The sequence below is a fragment of the Danio rerio genome, chromosome 3 (genome assembly GCF_052040795.2).
Source record: "Danio rerio strain M-AB ecotype USA chromosome 3, GRCz13ab, whole genome shotgun sequence".
Taxonomy (NCBI): Eukaryota; Metazoa; Chordata; class Actinopteri; order Cypriniformes; family Danionidae; genus Danio; species Danio rerio.
This window is the reverse complement of record NC_141023.1, coordinates 39,938,489-39,964,262: the sequence shown is the minus strand read 5'-3', so window position 1 is coordinate 39,964,262 and position 25,774 is coordinate 39,938,489. Positions and strand designations below refer to the sequence as shown.

Here is a 25,774-nt window from a genome sequence, read left to right as displayed (position 1 = left end):
ATTAAGGTTTTTGGCATATATGTGACAGGTTTCTGGCATATATATGTGACATTTAGGTTTTTGGCATATATGTGACATATAGGTGTCTGGCATATATGTGACATATAGATTTCTGGCATATATGTGACATATAGGTTTCTGGCATTAATGTGACATAAAGGTGTCTGCCATATGTGACATATAGGTTTCTGGCATATATGTGACATATAGGTGTCTGGCATATATGTGACATATAGGTTTCTGGCATATATGTGACATATAGGTTTCTGGCATATATGTGACATAGGTTTCTGGCATATATGTGACATATAGTTGTCTGGCATATATGTGACATATAGGTTTCTGGCATATATGTGGACAAATAGGTTTCTGGCATATATGTGACAAATAGGTTTCTGGCATATATGTGACATATAGGTGTCTGGCATATATGTGACATAGGTTTCTAGCATATATATGTGACATTTAGGTTTTTGGCATATATGTGACAGGTTTTTGGCAAATATGTGACATATAGGTGTTTGGCATATATGTGACATATAGGTTTTTGGCATATATGTGACATATAGGTGTCTGGCATATATGTGACATATAGGTTTTTGGCATATATGTGACATATAGGTGTCTGGCATATATGTGACATATAGGTTTTTGGCATATATGTGACATATAGGTTTCTGGCATATATGTGACATATAGGTTTCTGGCATATATGTGACATATAGGTTTCTGGCATATATGTGACATATAGGTGTCTGGCATATATGTGACATATAGGTTTTTGGCATATATGTGACATATAGGTTTCTGGCATATATGTGACATATAGGTTTCTGGCATATATGTGACATATAGGTTTCTGGCATATATGTGACATATAGGTTTCTGGCATATATGTGACATAGAGGTGTCTGGCATATATGTGACATATAGGTTTCTTGCATAAATGTGACATATAGGTTTTTGGCATATATGTGGCATATAGGTGTCTGGCATATATGTGACATATAGGTTTCTGGCATATATGTGACATATAGGTTTTTGGCATATATGTGACATATAGGTTTCTGGCATATATGTGACATATAGGTTTTTGGCATATATGTGACATATAGGTTTCTGGCATATATGTGACATATAGGTTTCTGGCATATATGTGACATATAGGTTTCTGGCATATATGTGACATATAGGTTTTTGGCATATATGTGACATATAGGTTTTTGGCATATATGTGACATATAGGTTTCTGCCATATATGTGACATATAGGTGTCTGGCATATATGTGACATAGGTTTCTAGCATATATATGACAGGTTTTTGCCATATATGTGACATATAGGTGTCTGGCATATATGTGACATATAGGTTTTTGGCATATATGTGACATATAGGTGTCTGGCATATATGTGACATATAGGTTTTTGGCATATATGTGACATATAGGTGTCTGGCATATATGTGACATATAGGTTTTTGGCATATATGTGACATATATGTTTCTGGCATATATGTGACATATAGGTTTTTGGCATATATGTGACATATAGGTTTCTGGCATATATGTGACATATAGGTGTCTGGCATATATGTGACATATAGGTTTTTGGCATATATGTGACATATAGGTTTCTAGCATATATGTGACATATAGGTTTCTGGCATATATGTGACATAGGTTTCTGGCATATATGTGACATAGAGGTGTCTGGCATATATGTGACATATAGGTTTCTTGCATAAATGTGACATATAGGTTTTTGGCATATATGTGGCATATAGGTGTCTGGCATATATGTGACATATAGGTTTCTGGCATATATGTGACATATAGGTTTCTGGCATATATGTGACATATAGGTTTTTGGCATATATGTGACATATAGGTTTCTGGCATATATGTGACATATAGGTTTTTGGCATATATGTGACATATAGGTTTCTGGCATATATGTGACATATAGGTTTCTGGCATATATGTGACATATAGGTTTTTGGCATACATGTGACATATAGGTGTCTGGCATATATGTGACATATAGGTTTCTTGCATAAATGTGACATATAGGTTTTTGGCATATATGTGGCATATAGGTGTCTGGCATATATGTGACATATAGGTTTCTGGCATATATGTGACATATAGGTTTCTGGCATATATGTGACATATAGGTTTTTGGCATATATGTGACATATAGGTTTCTGGCATATATGTGACATATAGGTTTTTGGCATATATGTGACATATAGGTTTCTGGCATATATGTGACATATAGGTTTCTGGCATATATGTGACATATAGGTTTCTGGCATATATGTGACATATAGGTTTTTGGCATATATGTGACATATAGGTTTTTGGCATATATGTGACATATAGGTTTCTGCCATATATGTGACATATAGGTGTCTGGCATATATGTGACATAGGTTTCTAGCATATATATGACAGGTTTTTGGCATATATGTGACATATAGGTGTCTGGCATATATGTGACATATAGGTTTTTGGCATATATGTGACATATAGGTTTCTGGCATATATGTGACATATAGGTTTCTGGCATATATGTGACATATAGGTTTCTGGCATATATGTGACATAGAGGTGTCTGGCATATATGTGACATATAGGTTTCTTGCATAAATGTGACATATAGGTTTTTGGCATATATGTGGCATATAGGTGTCTGGCATTTATGTGACATATAGGTTTCTGGCATATATGTGACATATAGGTTTCTGGCATATATGTGACATATAGGTTTTTGGCATATATGTGACATATAGGTTTCTGGCATATATGTGACATATAGGTTTCTGGCATATATGTGACATATAGGTTTCTGGCATATATGTGACATATAGGTTTCTGGCATATATGTGACATATAGGTTTTTGGCATATATGTGACATATAGGTTTTTGGCATATATGTGACATATAGGTTTCTGCCATATATGTGACATATAGGTGTCTGGCATATATGTGACATAGGTTTCTAGCATATATATGACAGGTTTTTGGCATATATGTGACATATAGGTGTCTGGCATATATGTGACATATAGGTTTTTGGCATATATGTGACATATAGGTGTCTGGCATATATGTGACATATAGGTTTTTGGCATATATGTGACATATAGGTGTCTGGCATATATGTGACATATAGGTTTTTGGCATATATGTGACATATATGTTTCTGGCATATATGTGACATATAGGTTTTTGGCATATATGTGACATATAGGTTTCTGGCATATATGTGACATATAGGTGTCTGGCATATATGTGACATATAGGTTTTTGGCATATATGTGACATATAGGTTTCTAGCATATATGTGACATATAGGTTTCTGGCATATATGTGACATAGGTTTCTGGCATATATGTGACATAGAGGTGTCTGGCATATATGTGACATATAGGTTTCTTGCATAAATGTGACATATAGGTTTTTGGCATATATGTGGCATATAGGTGTCTGGCATATATGTGACATATAGGTTTCTGGCATATATGTGACATATAGGTTTCTGGCATATATGTGACATATAGGTTTTTGGCATATATGTGACATATAGGTTTCTGGCATATATGTGACATATAGGTTTTTGGCATATATGTGACATATAGGTTTCTGGCATATATGTGACATATAGGTTTCTGGCATATATGTGACATATAGGTTTTTGGCATACATGTGACATATAGGTGTCTGGCATATATGTGACATATAGGTTTTTGGCATATATGTGACATATAGGTTTCTGGCATATATGTGACATATAGGTTTTTGGCATATATGTGACATATAGGTTTCTGGCATATATGTGACATATAGGTGTCTGGCATATATGTGACATATAGGTTTTTGGCATATATGTGACATATAGGTTTCTGGCATATATGTGACATATAGGTTTCTGGCATATATGTGACATATAGGTTTCTGGCATATATGTGACATAGAGGTGTCTGGCATATATGTGACATATAGGTTTCTTGCATAAATGTGACATATAGGTTTTTGGCATATATGTGGCATATAGGTGTCTGGCATATATGTGACATATAGGTTTCTGGCATATATGTGACATATAGGTTTCTGGCATATATGTGACATATAGGTTTTTGGCATATATGTGACATATAGGTTTCTGGCATATATGTGACATATAGGTTTTTGGCATATATGTGACATATGGGTTTCTGGCATATATGTGACATATAGGTTTCTGGCATATATGTGACATATAGGTTTCTGGCATATATGTGACATATAGGTTTTTGGCATATATGTGACATATAGGTGTTTGGCATATATGTGACATATAGGTTTCTGCCATATATGTGACATATAGGTGTCTGGCATATATGTGACATAGGTTTCTAGCATATATATGTGACATTTAGGTTTTTGGCATATATGTGACAGGTTTCTGGCATATATGTGACATATAGGTGTCTGGCATATATGTGACATATAGGTTTTTGGCATATATGTGACATATAGGTGTCTGGCATATATGTGACATATAGGTTTTTGGCATATATGTGACATATAGGTGTCTGGCATATATGTGACATATAGGTTTTTGGCATATATGTGACATATATGTTTTTGGCATATATGTGACATATAGGTTTTTGGCATATATGTGACATATAGGTTTCTGGCATATATGTGACATATAGGTGTCTGGCATATATGTGACATATAGGTTTTTGGCATATATGTGACATATAGGTTTCTAGCATATATGTGACATATAGGTTTCTGGCATATATGTGACATATAGGTTTCTGGCATATATGTGACATAGAGGTGTCTGGCATATATGTGACATATAGGTTTCTTGCATAAATGTGACATATAGGTTTTTGGCATATATGTGGCATATAGGTGTCTGGCATATATGTGACATATAGGTTTTTGGCATATATGTGACATATAGGTTTCTGGCATATATGTGACATATAGGTGTCTGGCATATATGTGACATTTAGGTTTTTGGCATATATGTGACAGGTTTCTGGCATATATATGTGACATTTAGGTTTTTGGCATATATGTGACATATAGGTTTCTGGCATATATGTGACATATAGGTTTTTGGCATATATGTGACATATAGGTTTCTGGCATATATGTGACATATAGGTTTCTGGCATATATGTGACATATAGGTTTCTGGCATATATGTGACATATAGGTTTTTGGCATATATGTGACATATAGGTTTCTGGCATATATGTGACATATAGGTTTTTGGCATATATGTGACATATAGGTTTCTGCCATATATGTGACATATAGGTGTCTGGCATATATGTGACATATAGGTTTTTGGCATATATGTGACATATAGGTTTCTGGCATATATGTGACATATAGGTTTCTGCCATATATGTGACATATAGGTTTCTGGCATATATGTGACATATAGGTGTCTGGCATATATGTGACATATAGGTTTCTGGCATATATGTGACATATAGGTTTCTGGCATATATGTAACATATAGGTGTCTGGCATATATGTGACATATAGGTGTCTGGCATATATGTGACATAGGTTTCTAGCATATATATGCGACATTTAGGTTTTTGGCATATATGTGACAGGTTTTTGGCATATATGTGAAATATAGGTGTCTGGCATATATGTGACATATAGGTTTTTGGCATATATGTGACATATAGGTGTCTGGCATATATGTGACATAGGTTTTTGGCATATATGTGACATATAGGTTTTTGGCATATATGTGACATATAGGTTTCTGGCATATATGTGACATATAGGTGTCTGGCATATATGTGACATATAGGTTTTTGGCATATATGTGACATATAGGTTTCTGGCATATATGTGACATAGAGGTGTCTGGCATATATGTGACATATAGTTTTCTGGCATATATGTGACATTTAGGTTTTTGGCATATATGTGAAAGGTTTCTAGCATATATGTGACATATAGGTTTCTTGCATAAATGTGACATATAGGTTTTTGGCATATATGTGGCATATAGGTGTCTGGCATATATGTGACATATAGGTTTCTGGCATATATGTGACATACAGGTGTCTGCCATATATGTGACATATAGGTTTCTGGCATATATGTGACATATAGGTTTCTGGCATATATGTGACATATAGGTTTTTGCCATATATGTGACATATAGGTTTCTGGCATATATGTGACATATAGGTTTCTGGCATATATGTGACATATAGGTTTCTGGCATATATGTGACATATAGGTTTTTGGCATATATGTGACATATAGGTTTCTGGCATATATGTGACATATAGGTGTCTGGCATATATGTGACATTTAGGTTTTTGGCATATATGTGACATATAGGTTTCTGGCATATATGTGACATATAGGTGTCTGGCATATATGTGACATTTAGGTTTTTGGCATATATGTGACAGGTTTCTGTCATATATGTGACATTTAGGTTTTTGGCATATATGTGACTGTGGCGAGGGGGCGTGGCCGAGAGCCATTGGAACGGAGTGAGGCCACCGCGTAACTGAATACACCTGCGGTTCGCACCTGCCTCGATTCTTACGGAAGGAGCTCTGGACCATAAAAAGGAGGACTGATGGCAGAGGAAGCCGAGAGAGGACCGGGCCCGGGCATATTGTTTTACTTTTGTTTTCAGTTTGACGGCAGTCTCCGTGAGGAGCTGCCGTCCATTTGTTTTGGTTTAGACGGCAGTCTCCGTGAGGAGCTGCCGTTCATATTATAAATAAATATTTTTTAAACTACGTCGGTTCTCCGCCTCCTACTTCCCGGCGGCCAAAGGGCCATGAACATTATTACAGTGGTGCCGAAGCCCGGGAGTAGGAGGGACGCGTTGTCCAGATGCCCTCGCCGCTGAGAGAGGGGGCGAGTGTTTGGGAGTTAACCCGAGTGGGGGAGAAACCCGTTCGTCTGCCCAGAGTGGCGGGGCGGCCTGAGGCTGGCGAGGAAAGGATCTGCCTGCTGCCGTCTCCCAGCATGGGGAGGAGCAGGGGACGCAGGGCTCACCACCGGAGGGGAAAGTGCTGAAGGGAGCCATCCCACAGAACCCGGGGGAGTCGCCGCGATCCGCCATGATGCCAGAGCCTGCATCCATCCACCGATGCGGGAGCGGAGCAGGAGACCAGAGATGCCGCCAGCCAGCCAGGAGAACCGCCGGACGCCAGAAGACGGACGGGTGGATAGATTCCTCCACAGGGCTCCCAGCACGTCGTCGCATCTCTCAGCTGGTGGAGGACCGAGTGACAGCGTGTCTGGAGAACCGAACCCCAATTTTTTTTCTCTTTTTCCTCTCTCCCCTTTCTCGGTCTACTCTGTCTTTCCTCCTTTTTTTCCATTTCCTTTTCTCTCGGCCCGTCTCATATAGGTCTCGCGGGTGCTGTGGCGCCAACCCCCCCCCCCACCCCCCCACCCCCCCGAAGTATGCACTGGGCGTGGCCGACAGCCGTGGGAACGGAGTGAGGCCACCGCTTAAGTGAATACACCTGCGGTGCGCACCTGCCTCGAATCCCACGGAAGGAGCTCTGGACCATAAAAAGGAGGACTGATGGCAGAGGAAGCCGAGAGAGGACCGGGCCCGGGCATATTGTTTTACTTTTGTTTTCAGTTTGTTCCATTTGTTTTGGTTTAGACGGCAGTCTCCGTGAGGAGCTGCCGTCCGTTTGTTTTGGTTTAGACGGCAGTCTCCGTGAGGAGCTGCCGTTCATATTATAAATAAATATTTTTTAAACCACGTCGGTTCTCCGCCTCCTTCTTCCAGGCGGCCAAAGGGCCGTGAACATTATTAAAGTGACATATAGGTTTCTGGCATATATGTGACATTTAGGTTTTTGGCATATATGTGACAGGTTTCTGACATATATGTGACTAGCGAGTATACCGATGCCACGTCGCCCTGGTCTAGGATTCACCCCAGCTGGCACCTCATCAACACTAGATCGATCACAGCTGGAGCTCATCAAGAGGAGACACATAAAAGCCAGCCCCACACACGAGGAAGACGAGCTTCATTTCTTACATGACGCCCTGCGCTAACACATGGTTCTCTCTGTCTCTCTCGGACTCCAGCTCTTGATCGATCCAACACCCGAACTCTCACTCTAATTCACCTTCTACCCGGAGCACCAGAGCACCTACCCCAAGAAGAGCACCGTATTCACCTTGTTTCAAGTTATTCAGTTTGTAAATAAATCACCCTCCGGGGACCTGTTTGTAACACAACGCTACTGTGTGTGTGTTTACCCTCTGCCTCGCTACAGTATGTATAAGCGGACATGTATGCGAGAGGATATCATGTGATCCAGAAGTGTACAAAAAGGAGCACCTGATTGAGATGAACACTGTGTGATGAAGAGCCGTGTGGCTCAAAACGTTACACGCCTTGTGTCAGCTTTTTTAATCTAATAAATTTGTATTTTTAAAGCTTTGGTGTTGCCGCCTTTGATGAAAATTTAATTTGCACTTTTCACCCTCCCAATAGTGCTGCACAACATCGCCTTGATAAAGCGCTGTGTGCATCTCCAGGAGTCACATCATAAGATCTGCAATGTTGAGTGAGAATTATGGTTGACTGTGCTTCACAGTTTGAGTTCTGGATGGCATTTGTGGACTAAATGCAAAGTTAAGGTTAGGTTAGGGTTCAGTTTAGGACAATGTAGAGAAAGTTTATCATTTGCATGTGTTTTAGGGTCTGTGAATGTGTAAGCATTTCAAGCAAATTTGTAGCTTACACTAAGATTGATAGTATTTATTTATTTTTTAATTATTCATACGATTAAGACTATACAGCATCATTATATATTTAATAATTTAATTTATTTATTTATCTGAAAACTATTAGACTTTCCTTAAATCCCTATTTACTTACTTTTGCTCTGTTGTATTATTCAGAGATTTGCCTATTAAATTGTATGCAGATGTACCATCCAGCAGAATCAATGTTAAATGATTGATTCTTTCCAAATAGAGCTGTTTAATTTATCTGGTGAAATTGTGCTCTTTTCAAAATATATAATCGCAAAAGAAAAAAATAAATAACACATTTTCCAATATTTTACAATATCATGCACCCCTAGCACCCATCATAAAATGAAGTGTTAGAAATGAGATCACACCTTTAACGCCTGGCCAGCTCCGTTTCATCTTTGGTTTGGGCACATCAAACCTGACATAAGTGTTTCCTCCAGCAAAATCTGCACATCCATCTTCAGCTGGAGAACAGCCCACTGCACCATTACCCTTCAACACAGACAGGACATTCAACAGTTCATCCGCATTACAGTACTGTATCTGTATATGCAAGACACTGGACCGATGATCATTTTCTCCATTTCAATAATGTAAAGAACCCATTGTATTCACTTAAAGATTGAAAAAAAGACATCAGAAGCAATGACTGTATCAAGCAGGTCACTGTAAGTGCCCACTGCATTCAGAGATTGTAATGTTTCTTGATGAAGCAGCGTTTCTGCAGGCCGACGTGAGGAGGGCCATTACTTGATTAAGTGTCTGGCTGAGCCGGTAAAACCACTTTCCTTAATTTGCTGAGAATAAAACAAGAGCACCGGGGGTCTCACAGACAGGAGAAATGACCCCTCAGAGAATCATAAGCTTCACCTCAGCGGCAGGAGAAGAGCATTACGTAAATCGAAGATAAAAATGCACAAAAACGAACTGTGAGGATTTTTAGGATGCAAAAATAGACTTGTGTAATGTGTTTTTGCTACATTCATGATCCGTCAGGGTTTCTGGACATTGTTATATACAGTGCTCAGCATAACTGAGTACACCCCATTTTGAAAATGAATATTTTTGGCAATTGCTCAGTGAATATAGGCATTGTATTTTGGTGCATTTAACGATTTATTAAACAGATACATTTATTCAAATAATATTTTAGTCACTAATTCATTTTTAATCATCAGTAATTTATTTTAGCTGAAATAAAATATTTTAGTCACCAAACATATTCAGAAATTTAAAGAAAATACAATTAAATTCAAGCAAAATATTGCAAAACAAAATTACAACCTACTAAATTAACCAACTAAAACTAAATTTTTCAATTTTTGTATTTAATATTTTTTATAACATATAAATTTGGGTGTACTAGTAAAATATGTTTTTAAAAGACAGATTTGTGAGGGGTGTACTTGTATATGCTGAGCACTGTATGCAACAATTTTCAAAAAGGTTCCATTAATGTATATATTAACATGAACAAACAATGAACAATATATTAATTACAGTATTTATATGTGTCTGTTAATATTAGTTAATGAAAATACAGTTGCTTCCTTAGTACTCAGTTTATTACCTAATGTTAACAAGGATGAATTTGGATTTTAATAATACATTAGTAAATGTTGAATTACAATGTATAAATTCTGTACAGTACAAGTATTGTAATACTCAGTTCCTGTTAGTAAATACATAAACGAACATTAACAAACATAAATTTCACAAAATATTGATTTATTATCTGTTCTGAAAATGAAAACATTTCTTATGTGTATTCAAAAATATAAAGAGTCTGAAAACACAGCACCTTTTAGTTATTTTATGTGATAAACATCTCTAAACACGTTGGCTCGGTGGTTAGCACTGTCACCTCACAGCAAAAAGTTCACTGGCTCAAGTATGAGTACGAATGTGTGTTTATGGATGCTTCCCAGTACTAGGTTGCAGCTGGAAGGGCATTTGCTGTGTAAAAACATATGCTAGATATGTTGGTGGTATAAAGGGAATGAATAAAGGGGCTAAGCCGAAGGACAATGAATGATTATATGAATGAATGGCTCTAAATGACAACATTTTGCTTTTCAAAAAAAACAAATAATTTTTCAAGTGGTCTCTTATTTTTTCATAGCTGTATATGTGGTTTTGAAATGTAGATTAAAAAAGTAATAAATAAATTTATAAATAAGAACAGACAGAAACTACAAAAATAGAAATAAATTAAAATTGATTTTTTGGCACTTTGATGAAATCCCCACAAAAAACACAAACTATTAGGCAGCTATTTTCAACAATGAAGAAAAATCTTAGATGTTAAGGTTTTTTTTTTCTGAGCATCAAAACAGCATATTAGAATCAAAAGACACAATTTGTAATTGCAACAGAAAACAGAAATCATTCAATAATTAGATAAAATTTTAATACATGCAAAATCATGGTCAGTTTTTGACGTTTAAAAACATTAATCTATCCATAAATTTTAAAAACCCTAAATGGTCAGATGTTCACTAATACTTTATTAATACAGTTGAAGTCAGAATTATCAGCCCACCCCCCACCCACCCCCCATTTTTCCCCCCCAAATACTGTTTAACACAGTTTCAACACATTTCTGATCATAGTAGTTTTAATAAATCTCTAATAACTGATTTATTTTATCTTTGCCATGATGACAGTAAATAATGTTTAACTAGATATTTTTCAAGACACTTCTATACAGCTTAAAGTGACATTTAAAGGCTTAACTAGGTTAATTAGGTTAATTAGGCAGGTTAGGTTAATTAGGTAAGGTATTGGATAACGATGGTTTGTTCTGTATATTATAGAAAAATATATAGCTTAAAACAAATAAAACAAATAAGGCTTTCTCCAGAAGAAAAAATATTATTAGACTTTTTCAGACATAGGAAATTTCCTATGTTCTGTTAAACATCATTTGGGAAATATTTAAAAAAGAAAACTAAATTCAAAGAGGGCTAATAAGTCTGACTTTAAATGTATATGAGTAAAATATAAGTTACCAAACAAAAAGTAATATTTTTTAGATATTGAATGTTTATGTCCATATACATCCCTATTTTTATTATATTTGTAATATTTTTTAAATTAAAATAATTTAATTACTCAGCAAAAATTCCACTGGCAATCCTTTCTACACTCTAAAACTATACTGTAGGTATTAAAGCTGTCACTGGTGCAGTTCCTTTGCAAAGCATACACAGTGTACATTATAGTTAATCATATGTGCACTTCAGGTGCTAATATGCACTTTTGAGGCAGGGGTGTCAAACTCTGCACAGTTTAGTTGCAACCCTGCTTCAACTGATTCTAACCTGTAGGATTCAAACAAGATTGAAGCACTCAATTAGTTTGTTTAATCAAGTGTGTTTAATTAGGGTTGGAACTAAACTGTGCAGAGCTGCGGCTCCCCAGGAACTGAGTTTGACACCTGTGCTTTAAGGCAGTGCTTTCCAAAGTGGGGGTTGGTCATTTCCCAAAATCTAATTTATTTTATTAAACTATTAAAATTCTCATATTTTATCAATAACCTACAGAAAAAATAGGTAATAGTTACATAAAAAACAACATGGAAATAATAAGCCATCAGCCTTTGGATTTTTTGTGACTCCTGGTAATTATGTTATATTAAAGAAACAGCAATAGATCCAGCACAATGATTTTATGGAACCAGGTGAAACTTTCTGACACCTTTATGCCACTCACATTAAAACGACAAATAGATTTAAGCCTATTGTGTGCGCTGTTGTTTGCAAGGTTTATATATTTATAACCACCTCAGAGGATATTGAGGGTTGTGAGTGACTGGCTGTCATGATCACCAGCGATCAAACCACCAGAGGTCGCTGGCAAACACTCACACACACACACACACACAGGACTACAAATCTGCTTATATATGGACTACATATTCGGTCATGCCACACACACACACACCTGCTCCAAGTCTCCACTGATTAGACTCCCACAGCTGATCCTGCTTCTAGACTGATTACTGCACTGCTTAAACAGCACAGAAACTCTCACTGTTGCTCAGTCTTGTTAGCTGTATCAGTGACATTACAACACGTTTACCTTGTCTAGTTTTCCTGTGTTTTCGATCTAGCTGTGTATTCTTGTTCTCCCTGCCGCCTGCCTTTTTGACTTCTTGCTTGTTACCGATTACGATTCTGGACTGCCTACACATATCTGTTTATACCTGTTGACCTTTGCTTGCCTGACGATGAATAAACCTGCATTGTGGATCCTACCTTCTGTTGTCTGTGTCACTCCCCGTGGTTACTGGCATTGTTATTTTGGGGGTTGTGGAATTAAAAAGTTTGGGAACCCCTGTTTTAAGGTAAAAATATGGATTCTTTATCTACAACCATGTTTCTTTTGTAAATGTTTCACCCCAGTGACAGCTTTAGTATCTATAGTTCTGAGTGCAGAGATCTAAACAGTGAAAAGGTGGACAATGATGAAGAAGTGTTGAGAGGAAGAACGGCTGAGTGGTCAGAATGTCGGCTACAGTAAAAACATGCGGTTTCCTCTGAAGTGCTTTCATATTTTCTTTCAGTCGAACTGTCTGTGTGAGTGAGCTCTTAAATTACAATCTCTCTATGTGTGTGCACTGACCGGCACAAATCAAACACTGAAGAGATTTTACAGAAAACACAGCTGAGAATGCGGAACTAAAACAGGCTTTACACAGTTCAGCTAAATTAAAAGTTCTAACAATCTACATTCCAATGAACTCCATCACACATTTACAACAGCGCAAGATAACACCGCTGATTTATTTCACTCCAAATGGATTGAATAAACCATACAGCAGAGGCACAAATAGTATCTTTTTTCACTAGAGATGTTCGGATTGTAGATCATTTCATTCCTTTTTCTTTGGCCAATAAGGATTTTTAAAATGTATTGCAACATCCATTTTCAGATACATTTAATGTTCTACCCTTGTGTATATATGTGCGTCTGTGTGTATTCCCATTATTCATTTGTATTTTACCTATTATGATATACCGGTGGCGCAGTATGTAGTGCTGTCGCCTTACAGCAAGAAGGTAGCTGGTTCAAACCTCTGCTGGGTCAGTTGGCGTTTCTGTGTGGAGTTTGCATGTTCTCCACGCATTCACCTGGGTTTCCTCCGAGTGCTTCGTTTTACCCCATAGTCCAAAGACATGCGGTACAGGTGAATTGGGTAGGAAAAAATGTTTGTAGTTTATGAGTGTAACTGAGTGTGTATGAATGTTTCCCAGAGATGGGTTGCAGCTGGAAGGGAATCCGCTACCTAAAACGTGTGCTAGATAAGTTGGTGGTTCATTACGCTGTGACAACCCTGGATTAATAAAGGGACTAAGCCAAAAAGAAAATGAATGACATTATGATATATTTTATTTATGTATACATTCACCGGCCACTTTATTAGGTACTTTATCTAACTGCTCAATAAAGAAAACTTCTAATCAGCCATGCACATGGCAGCAACTTAGGCATGTAGACATGGTCAAGGCGATCTGCTGCAGTTCAAACCGAGCATCAGAATGGGGGAAAAAGGTCATTTAAGTGACTTTAAACATGGCATGGTTGTTGGTGCCAGACGGGCTGGTCTGAGTATTTCAGAAACTGCTGATCTACTGGGATTTTCACACACAATCATCTCTAGAGTTTACAGAGAATGATCCGAAAAAGAGAAAATATCCAGTGAGTGGCAGTTCTGTGGGCACAAATGCCTTATTGATGGCAAAGACCAGAGGAAAATGGCCAGATTGGTTTGAGCTGATAGAAAGACAACAGTAACTCAAATAACCACTTGTTACAACCGAGGTATGCAGAAGAGCATCTCTGAATGCACACCATGTCCAACCTTGAGGCGGATGGGCTACAGCAGCATAAGACCACAATGGGTGCCATGTCCATCCCTTTATGACCACAGTGTACCCATCTTCTAATGGCTACTTTCAGCAGGATAGCGCACCATGTCATAAAGCATGAATCATCTCAGAATGGTTTCTTGAATATGGCAATGAGTTCACTCTACTCAAATGGCCTCCACAGTCACCAGATGTCAATCCAATAGAGCAACTTTGGGACGTAGAGGAATGGGAGATTCACATCATGGATGTGCAGCCGACAAATCTGCAGCAACTGCGTGATGTTATCAGGACCAAAATCTCTGAGGAATATTTCCAATACCTTGTTGAATCTATGCCATGAAGGATTGAGTTAGTTCTGAGGGCAAGAGTGGGTTCAACTCGGTACTAGTAAGGTGTACCTAATAAAGTGGCCGGTGAGTGTATACTAGTATATTATATTTTGAATGATTTTACAACAATTTTTGCTACTATTACTACTACTACTACTACTTATAATAACTTATTATTTTAAAGATAAGTATAAATATAGCTATGTAATTAGCCTCAAGGTGTGCAAGGCATCTGTCATTTTGTTCCAGAAAATAAAATAAAAAGCAACAAGACAAAATTCATTCATTCATTCATTCATTCATTCATTCATTCATTTTCTTGTCGGCTTAGTCCCTATATTAATCTGCGGTTGCCACAGTGGAATGAACCATTAACTTATTCAGCGTGTTTTTACGCAGCGGGTGCCCTTTCAGCCGCAACCCATCTCTGGGAAGCATCCACAAACACTCACTCACACACACTCACACTCACACTCACACACTACGGACAATTTAGCCAACCCAATTCACCTGTACTGCATGTCTTTGAACTGTGGGGGAAACCTCCGGAGGAAACCCATGCGAATGCAGGGAGAACATGCAAACTCCACACAGAAAGGCCAACTGAGCCGAGGATCAAACCAGCGACACAGCGACTTTCTTGCTGTGAGGCAACAGCACTAACTACTGCGCCAATGCTACACCCCAGAAAATTCACATTTTTGAAAAAACATGAATGTTTTTTAGTTCAGAATTACTACTGTAAAAACTTTATAAATAAGCTGACATTAAGATGCACTTCTCACATTTGACATGCAAGACTTACAAATCTTACTTCTTCTGTAATGACATCGTGGTGAACCTGGTACTGGGAGGCGTGCTGTGAGTGGTCTTTGGCATGAGAAAGTCCCCGTCTGGCCAGACTCGTGTAGTACTGGACAAAACGCGTCCGTCGCACCAGCAGATGCAGAATAAAACACACCAGCACCATACAGATGGAAATGACGAAGAAGATGATGGTGTTCTTTCTCTCGTCTTTGATCAGCAGTTTGGTAAAGATGCGACTGAGCGAAATAATCACTCCTGCAGTGCCTGAACAGACAAAACAGACCGATCAGAAGCTTGTTTTTACAGTTCGAGCACAGATTTGTTTGTACATATACAGTAATCTACAGCTTTATGCATACAGTGTGTGTGACTTTCGTGATTAGCACAGCACTCACACATACAGACTTTTCCTGTATAATGTCTATGAAGCTGGCTCATGCTCTTTCAAAGGTTGGTTAACCCAAAAATTTAATTCTGCCATAATTTCTAAAGAAATGTAAATTCCAAAAATCGGGAACTGAGTTTTTATTACTGTTTTTGTCCAGGATATATATTATATACAGTGGTCCCTCATTAATCACAGGAGTTACGTTTTAAAATTAACTTACAAAAGGAGAAATCCACAAAGTAGTCAGTTTTATTTTTTACAATTATTATAGATGTTTTAAGGCTGTAAAACCCCTCACTACACACTTTATATACTTTATACACTTTTCTCAGACAGGCATAAACATTTTCACACTTTTCTCTTTTGTTTAAAACTCATAAAGTTCAAACCTTTGTAGAAAAATAAGTCTAGTATTAGAGAATAAAACCAAAAATCTAAACCAATTGATCTTCATTTATTTATTTATTCTGTAATGGTGCCCTACAGCCGCGTAACTTCTTGCCTTTGATGGTGCAGAACGTTTCGTCAACATTGTGGGGAGAAAACTTACAAACATACAGTCAAACACTTGATTCACACTGCTAGCGATCGAAGATTTATGTAAATCTGGCAAGCTGAACGCATTCTGTACTGTACAGGAGACACGGAGGGGATTGATTAACATTGGTCTAAAAAAAAAAGTGAACCACGTTATAGCAAGGGATCACTGTAATATGTTTATTCAAACTAACTAAACATGTCAATAAAATTATTTTTGGTAAATTGAAGAGTTAAAAAAATGATCAACATCACAAGTTGACTGAGCAGAGATCAAGGTCCCATGAGACAATTTGGAAACAGATAAAAATGAAAAACACTCAAGAGCTACAGCTAGGGCTGCACAATATATAATTTAAGCATCAATATTACAATGTGTGAACCAGCAATAGTAACATTGAAGGATCTACAATGTTCAAATGAGATTATAATAAACCCGGGACCATAAAACATTTGCAGAGTCACTAAGGGCGTAGAATTGGCATGGACGGAGGGGATGTGTCCCCAACAATATCTATCAATTACTGAAATGTCTCTACCAATAATTTAATCGACTTCAAAATAAAATATTGCTCCGTCAACCATTAGTAACCTACTCATAATCAAATACTCCTAATCAAAATGAAATTTCAGGATAAAACAGTTAAATTGCTTCACACACCTCCCTAAATTTCTCTACATTTATACCTCCTTAAAGCCAGATTGCAGTAAAATGATGTAAATTGACTATTGCAGCATGGAACGTGATTCATTATTAGTTATTTGTATTATTAGGTGTTTATTTTATATTATTAGGTACTTTATTCGTTTTTTTAAAAGAGCAAAAACAATAAGCGCAATGCATGCACTCTAGGGATGCATGTTCTCACCAATGTCAAGATCGAATCGGATGTGTTTTAAAGGCCTGTGTGAGCATTTCAAACCACAAGAAATGATAAAGTTTGTAGCTAAGATTATTTATTTGATTATTTATGCTCCTACAGTGTTATTTTACATTTGATTTTTGAATTTCTGTGTCTGAATACTGTTAGACTTCCCTCAAAACCATAAACACTTGTGTATTTGATTTGAATCTTTGTGTTCATCAATGCTTGCATTTTGTTTATTATATTTTATGCACATTCCCTCCCCAACAAATTCATCCCAATCTATCTGAAAAGATGAATTCTTTGCAAACAGCGTTATTTAAGTCATCTTTTTTAATCATCGAAATTATAATTACATTGCATAAAGCAGAAAAACAAAATATCACAATGTCAGTTTATTTCTAATGTCATGCAGACCTAGCTTCACCCCGGGCAACTTTTAATTAGTTGCAGTTAATTACAGTCACAGTAATTAGCTGTAAACTGTTTATTAATTTAAAGAGCCTCTGTGAAAATTTCCAGCTGAAATGAAATATAATTATAAAGTTTTTTTTTCAGCACTTCTCCTTGTCACTTCTAACTCACAGCACTATAAAGTAATGGTAGGAGTGTTTAAAGATTCTATAAAATTAAAATAAAGTTGATTAGACTTTAGATTCAGTAGGCTAGTCTATGCACTGGTTCTCAAAGTGGGGTTTGCGGGACAATGACAGGGTGATTTCTAAAAGTCAAATACATTTGATTAAACTATTAGAATGACCATATTTTATCCATAATCCTGTGGAAATATAAATTTCTATCAACTAATTCCAAATGAACAATAATCTACGTATAACTGAAAAGTTATAATCTTGGTTTTTAATTAGATAATTTCATTAACATCCCAACTAGAAGGGACATTAACCTTTTGTCTTTCTGAATACAAGCTAAGGCAAAGTAATGCAAATTATCAGTTTCTTCTCTTCCTTTTCACTCATTTATTTTTTTACAACAATCCACAGAAGATATAGTAGTTTATAGTTACATAAAAAGCAACAACATGCAAATAAAAAGTCATCAGCCTTTCAATAATTATTGTTTTCATACATACATACAATCATCAGTGTATTTTCATTAGATTAACAGCACATCAATAGTATCAGATGCAGCACATAACACCGGGTTAAACTCTCTGACACCTTTATGGCAATCAAATACATTCAAAACGAACACAGGCCACAACTGAACATTGAGAATGATCTCTGAGTAGCAGTCTCCAAAATTAAACTAAGAATAGACTTGAGCTGAAAGCGTTGTGCCCACCAGTCTCTAGCTAAGGTTAATATTAAATTAAACAAATTATTAAATGACTATAAAAATTTTAGGTTTTTTGTTGTCAATATGCTCATGTTTCTATAGGCCTATTGTTATGTGCGCAACTTTTGTATATTTATAACCCCCCCCCAAGAAATGTGTGGGTCGTGAGTCACTGGTTTTGTTATTTTGGGTGTCACGGGTTGAAAAGTTTGGGAACCTCTAGTTTAAAGGATATCCATAAGCTAGTGTGCAAAATAAATACAAAATTTGCATTTAGAAGATATAAAACATCTAAAAGTTGCAGTTTGTCTCTTTCACCTAAATCTATCAATGATTTTTTTGACGTTACCTCATTCTTCAGTTTCTCATCAAATGCTCTGTGGTATCCCACATGCTTCGCCCCCTTCAAGACTCTTTTCATTTGCTTTTCATATGATGCTTTTCAGCTTAACCACTCTCACTGATAAAAACTAAACACTTTTGGCTTTTAAAAATGGGGAGGAGCTACAATATCTCCCGCCCTTTCTTTATGTCTCAGTAGACATTACTTCAAACATCGAATAAACATGCACATTTTAAAGCACTTCATTGGACCTTGAAGGATAATCTGCTCAAGCCATCAACTGAAGTCATCAGAGAAAGAACACTAGGAGCACATTTTTAGATTTTGATTAAAGGTAATTGCGACAAAATGATTAATTCACCATAAGACTACAATTTTGACGTCATGCAGATGTGGATTATGAGCCTATCTGATGGCAGAACCTTCTTACTTTCTCCGGTCATCACGCCCTGTGTGTAGCGTTTCGGAAGCATCCCCATGTAGCCATAGAAACTGGACTGCTGCACTGAAGACACAACAGGGGGAGACGCTGTTATGGCTGATAATGGCTGATTGAGAACGCAATGTACTGAGCACACGTCTGCAACCAGGATCAACACATACCTGTGCATCCGAAAGCTACTGTACCCATAGACATCAGATTGATGACGTACGCCTGCTTGATGGTGAACCTCTCCAGCCACACATCAAAAATGGTGACGAAAAGGAGAGGTCCAAGTGCAAAGAGGTAACCTATAAGACATGACACAAGTGTCAACAAATCTAAAATTGCACCAGGTTATGATTAATTTTGACAATTCTGTTGACTACAGGTCAATTGCAAAACACAATTATGAATTAAAATACACATTATAATGGCATTCATAATAAATTACCAGAATTACAATGTCATAAAAGAATAAAATTTACAAATAAGCTAGCAGAAAATTCATTTTCTTTGACAGTATTCACAATACCAATATATGCATATAGGATTATCAAATCTAACACATATTATGGAAATTGTCATAAATGGAATTTATTTATAAACATAATAATTTTAGTAACTCATTTCTAATAATTGATTTAGTTTATCTTAGCCATGATGACAGCAAATAATATTTTATTAGATATTTTTCAAGACACTTCTATACACCTTAAAGTGACATTTAAAGGCTTAACTAGGTTAATTAGGTAATAATAATATTATTATTATAGGTATAAATAATATACACATATATTATGTAAATAAAAATTAATTCTATTATTTATTATTCATGATTAATTCTATTATCTATTTTTCTATTATTTATTATTCGTGATTAATCATTAAACAGCACTAATATATACATATATGGATATTATTATTATTATTAGTAGTAGTAGTAGTAGTAGTTGTAGTAGTATTAGTAGTAGTGTACAAATATATAAAGTCTATAAACGTCAAACCACATTTAATTTTAGTTCTTTTTTGGTAATGAGTACAATTAATTTTATAATAGTTTGACAAACAAATGTAATCATATATTTGTATAGATTTGTACTTCACTCATGCTCCAGTATTCATGCAAAATATCATAACTGGCCATGCATGCAAGATGGCCAGACACAGTCACAGTCATTTTTGGTCATTCGCATAAGAGTAAGACGTCATTAAAAACTTTCTGCCCATTTATTTTTTTAAACTTGAGCGCATCACAAAGATAAAACAAAACAAAATAAAATTTGCAATGGTCATATGATTGGGGCTTGACCAATCAGCGAGGGATGTAGAATGATCCAGAAGAGTCATTTAGGGAAAGACCCATCTTCCTATTTGAAAGTCACAGTTTTAGTCCACCTACACTGAAACACGGACTTTTCTGACTAAAGAGTTCTGTTTTCAAATGTCAAAAGCTCTGAGGTTGTGTGGATGGCAAAAGTTGTGCATTTTAAAGCTAAATTGCACTGGTTGTTCTGCCACCCAATGCTCCTTACATATGTTAGCAGACACCTCTCTACAAATCCCCACAAGTGAGCAGATATCCACTTCAGCTTGGTGATTGGTAAAGTATTGGGTGGCAGAACACTGGTGTAAACAGTCTGATACTGGTTTTTCTGCTAGATGTGAACCATCTCAGTGTGTTTCACAGTATTTTGTCAGTGCTTTTTTTCAGGTTGAGATGAGCGATGCAGCTGTCAGCCTCCACCCTCTTGCCTCAGGCCATCAACTCCCGCTCTCTCTCTCTCTGTCTCTCCGTCTCTATCTCTCTCTCCGTCTCTCTCTGGTCAATCAGTGGCCTCCTCCTCCCCCATCTCTTTTTTTGTGTCAGTCTGCTCTGAATAAACACACTCACCCACAGTGATCCTGGTGTGCAGGCTCAGCATCTCCACCAGGACATTGTTCAGGATCACGGCCACTAGCGCCACAAGAATATACGTTAAACCCATGTCAAACACGATGGATGTTCCTGAAAGACACACAAGACAAAGACCTTGATCTTTATTGTATTTTATTTTCACACCATCACTGAATGGCAGGAACAAGAGTGATGCAGTTACATTCAGATGTCAAACCTGAAATATTAGAAAAATCTAGTTTTTGACATAGTTTAAAAGATGCATCTGAACTCTTTATACATTGTTGACTTTTGAAGATTTTAAAGTTTGCTTTAAACTGAAAATTATCAAAAAATATTTAGAATATAATAAAAAAATGTAACTATTACAATTTAACATTAGCAATTAAGATTTTTTACATAATATTTGATATATAAATCTTATATTACGTTAACAATCCAAAAAAATTAGCTTTTACTTTTGATAGATATATGGATTTTGCAATGTGTATGTCTGCAATAGTCACATTGCAGGATATACACAATGTTGAGTTGGGATTATAGTTGATCAACAATTGAGAATACATGAGATTTGTGTGGAGGTATTGCAAAGTGTAACCATAACAGAGTGAAACTTTATCAATTGCATGTGTTTTAAAGGCATTTCAAGAAAGTGTAAAGCATTAGGCACAATAATGTAAACATTTGTAAGTTTAATGAAGCAAAATTTTACTGATTTATTAATACAATGAAGACTATACAGTGTTATTTTACATTATATTATTCAATTTCTGTTTCTGAATACTGTTTAACTCTCTCGAAAACCATAAAGCACTGTTTATTTTACTTCTTCTTTCCTCTATAGTAATTATTCTTGCAATTTTATTATTATTATCTTTTATACATGATTTACACTTTACAAAATTGACCCAATCAATGATTTTTTTAAATAGAGCTATTTGAGATGTATTCATATCGCAATATGTATCACAGAAAAAAAAATTATCGCAATGACAGATTTTTTCAACATCATCCAGCCCTACACTCAAAATTATGATAGGGCAAAATATAAAATAAAATTGTATAAAAGAGGAAAAAAAAAAAAAAAAAAAATATATATATATATATATATATATATATATATATATATATATATATATATATATATATATATATATATATATATGTATAAAATGTAGTAAATAAAAATTTGTAGGTTGTAATTTTTTTTTTGCAATATTTTGCTTTAATATATATGTATAATCTTTATATTTCTAAAGATGTTCATTGACTAAAATATTATTTTAATGAATATATCTGTTTAATAAACCTGTTTTGTTCAAACGCACTAAAATATATTAGCTATGAGAAATGGAGAAAGGTATTAATTTTCAAAAAGAGGTTTACTCACTTGTGCTGTTTTTATTAGTTTTATATTTTATAAACAGCTATGGAACAAAACAACAAAACACGAGAAAATTCTCAGGAATTTCTTTGGATTAACAATTGAAGAGTTTGTTAGCAAAATCAGACAAATCCGTTAACGGTTATTTTTCAGATAGCATTTTTTTGTTGCGCACTGAAGAGTGCAATTACAAAATAATGATTTATGTTAAAAAGGGATTTTATTTTTTTCATTTACATAATTTATTCATGTATTGAAGAGTACAATTGGAGAAAAAAAACTGAATATCTGATAAAAAAAATGCAAAAATAAATTAAAACATGGTTATTGCTTTTTGCAAATAAACTCTACCATGACTGAATAACACTTTAAATAAATATAGAGCAACACTGAGCCATTTTTAATGTTTCTTGACCAGCAAAAAAAAAAAACTATAACATAGGGCTCTGCAATATGACAATATATATATCATAAGGACAAGATGAATTCTGTAGTTTCATTTGATGCTTGTCACAGGCCCTGTTTACACTAAAATGTTTTAGTTTTAAAACCGTGTTTTAGAATGAAAACGATTCACGTCCCCACTGGCGTCTCACCCAGCGTTTCTGAACAGCCCTCTGTCCACACTACACCACTGAAAATGCACATTACCTGACCACACACACACTCTGGCATGCACTGCAGTGTGCTTTGAGCACATCCACCCATTTGAGAGCTGTGCACATCTGACTGTTCATCAAGGATCTACCGCTGGATCTAATCTCACTATATATTTGTAAAACGTGATATTTAGTTCATCTTGTTGTCTTTATCTAACAACATATTCTCATATGACTTTGGTCATTTGAATCTATTACTTGTTCTCAGGTAACATGTTTTGGCTGAGCGCAAAGATAAGTTAGGGTAATATCTTAATTAATGTAACCACGTACACTGATTCTGCACATCTGACTGATTGCTTGCATTTATTTCCTACATATAAACTTATTGTACGCTATACTTTTATAATGGCCATTATTGATTATTAAAACTGATATTCAGCAAAAGAGAGGGTATGTTTCATAATTTTTCACTGAAAATGAAAGGATGCAGTTCTGTTATAGGCTCTGTTTTGTTATAAATATGCATACAGTCAAGATGATGCTCATATAAATATGTAGCTACACGACGCCTCAATATTTTGGTGTCTGTTAAGTTGCTAATATCAAAATGAAAACAGGCAGTTCATATCATGTTTTTATCTATTGTTAAGATAGCCAGGGCGATGTGAATGACGTTATACAGTAGCCTACACTGTTCCCTTTAAAGATTTACCAGACAAGTCCTCGGGAGTTTGTTTTCCATATCAGGCTTGCGAAGTCTGAACTTACAAGCAGAGGATGCAGGACTGAACTGTATGTAGGCTACTTAATATTGAGGAAAAAGCCCCAATCAGAGAGAAGAATGTCTGTATTCAGATGTCTCAGTTTTCCCCCATCCACACTGGCACAGAGCAGCAGCGTTTTAAAATGAAAAGGCCTCTTCAGCATTTCCAAAAAGCTCAGTTTTCAGGGCTTAAAAACTCCGGCATAGTGTGGATGGATGGCGTAACCGTAGCAAAACGTACACGTTTTAAAAATGAAAATGTATTAGTGTAAACGGGGCCACAGTCACCAGCGATCTAGCCCATGCAGATCACTGGAAAACTACAAATCTGCCAGCAAAAAAACTACATATCCAGTCATGCACCACTCACACACCTGGCTGCTCAGGACTAATCACATAGACTTTTTATACACCTTTCAAACACAAACACGTTGCTGAATCTTGTTTGAATTGTAAACATTAAAACGCGTTTTTCCTGCCTTGCCAGTTTTGACCTTCGCCTTGTTCGTTTGTTTGTTTGTTTGTTTACGTTGTTTACATTGTATGCCGCCTCCCTATTGACCAATCGCCTGTGTTTTGACTCTGGATTGTCTGTACACATCTGTTTTTGCTTCTGCATTGACTGTTGCTTGCCTGACCATTCTCTGCATAATAAACCCTGCATTTGGATCCACACCTCTTTTGTCAGCATCCCTGTTCACATTACAATGCTATATTGTTGATATTGTGGTGTCACAAAATACCTTGTTCACAGTAAAACTTTTTAATCATTTATATGAGCACAATATAACATTACACATCATTATAGGGGATGTAGACAAAAATATGTATTACAGCATCATGAGAAAGTTTAATTACCCTTTCTAAAGTTTAATTACCCTTTTTATATTTTATTCAAATTTATCTGATATTTATACATTTTTAATCAGATATGAATGAGTACATTTCTGAGAATATACTTTAAAATGTAAAAATAAAAATAAATTATATATATATATATATATATATATATATATATATATATATATATATATATATATATATCCTTTACATGTGCTGAATATATATGAACTATTAATTGATTGACTTTACAGAAATTGTACTATATCCTAATATTTTGTGATCATGATGACTTATAATGTGATGTAAGGTCATATCGCCCAGCCCTACCAAAACATTTTAAAAACTGAAATTTCAATCATAAATTACTGCCTTATTTTCATTTTCATTTATATGCCAGGAAATGATATGAGGCATGAATATAATGTACCTTCAAATTTATGATGCAGGTAGTCGACATCAGTGATGAAGCTATTGTAAGGCAGCAGGAAGCCCACTCCAGCCAGGAGCATGGCAAAGTAAATCCCATGGTAGCGATCATCTGGAACAGCCTCTTCAAACGCTACACACACACACACACACACACACACACACACACACATACACACACACAAATTACAAACACAACAACT

General features: G+C 35.8%; 1 protein-coding gene and 1 long non-coding RNA gene across 4 annotated transcripts in view; one reads left to right on the top strand and one right to left on the bottom strand.

Annotated features, from left to right (window-relative positions):
* The window catches only part of slc29a4a (solute carrier family 29 member 4a), a 42,010-nt gene that overhangs the window by 7,997 nt on the left and 8,239 nt on the right, over positions 1 to 25,774 (bottom strand). For 2 of the 3 annotated variants that reach the window (XR_015479869.1, NM_001080572.2), the window contains 6 exon segments: positions 25,573 to 25,704; positions 21,551 to 21,664; positions 19,839 to 19,967; positions 19,666 to 19,740; positions 15,813 to 16,069; positions 9,162 to 9,285 (listed from right to left, as the gene is read on the bottom strand). Coding sequence is in view for 2 of the 3 variants with exons in the window: in NM_001080572.2 (NP_001074041.2) it covers positions 9,162 to 9,285; positions 15,813 to 16,069; positions 19,666 to 19,740; positions 19,839 to 19,967; positions 21,551 to 21,664; positions 25,573 to 25,704 (831 nt within the window). In the remaining variant the exon portion in view is untranslated. 3 annotated transcript variants of the gene reach the window in all.
* On the top strand, positions 5,533 to 9,081 carry LOC148679725 (uncharacterized). Its single transcript, XR_015941970.1, has 2 exons — positions 5,533 to 5,891; positions 6,044 to 9,081. It is a non-coding gene; the product is annotated as an uncharacterized LOC148679725 (long non-coding RNA).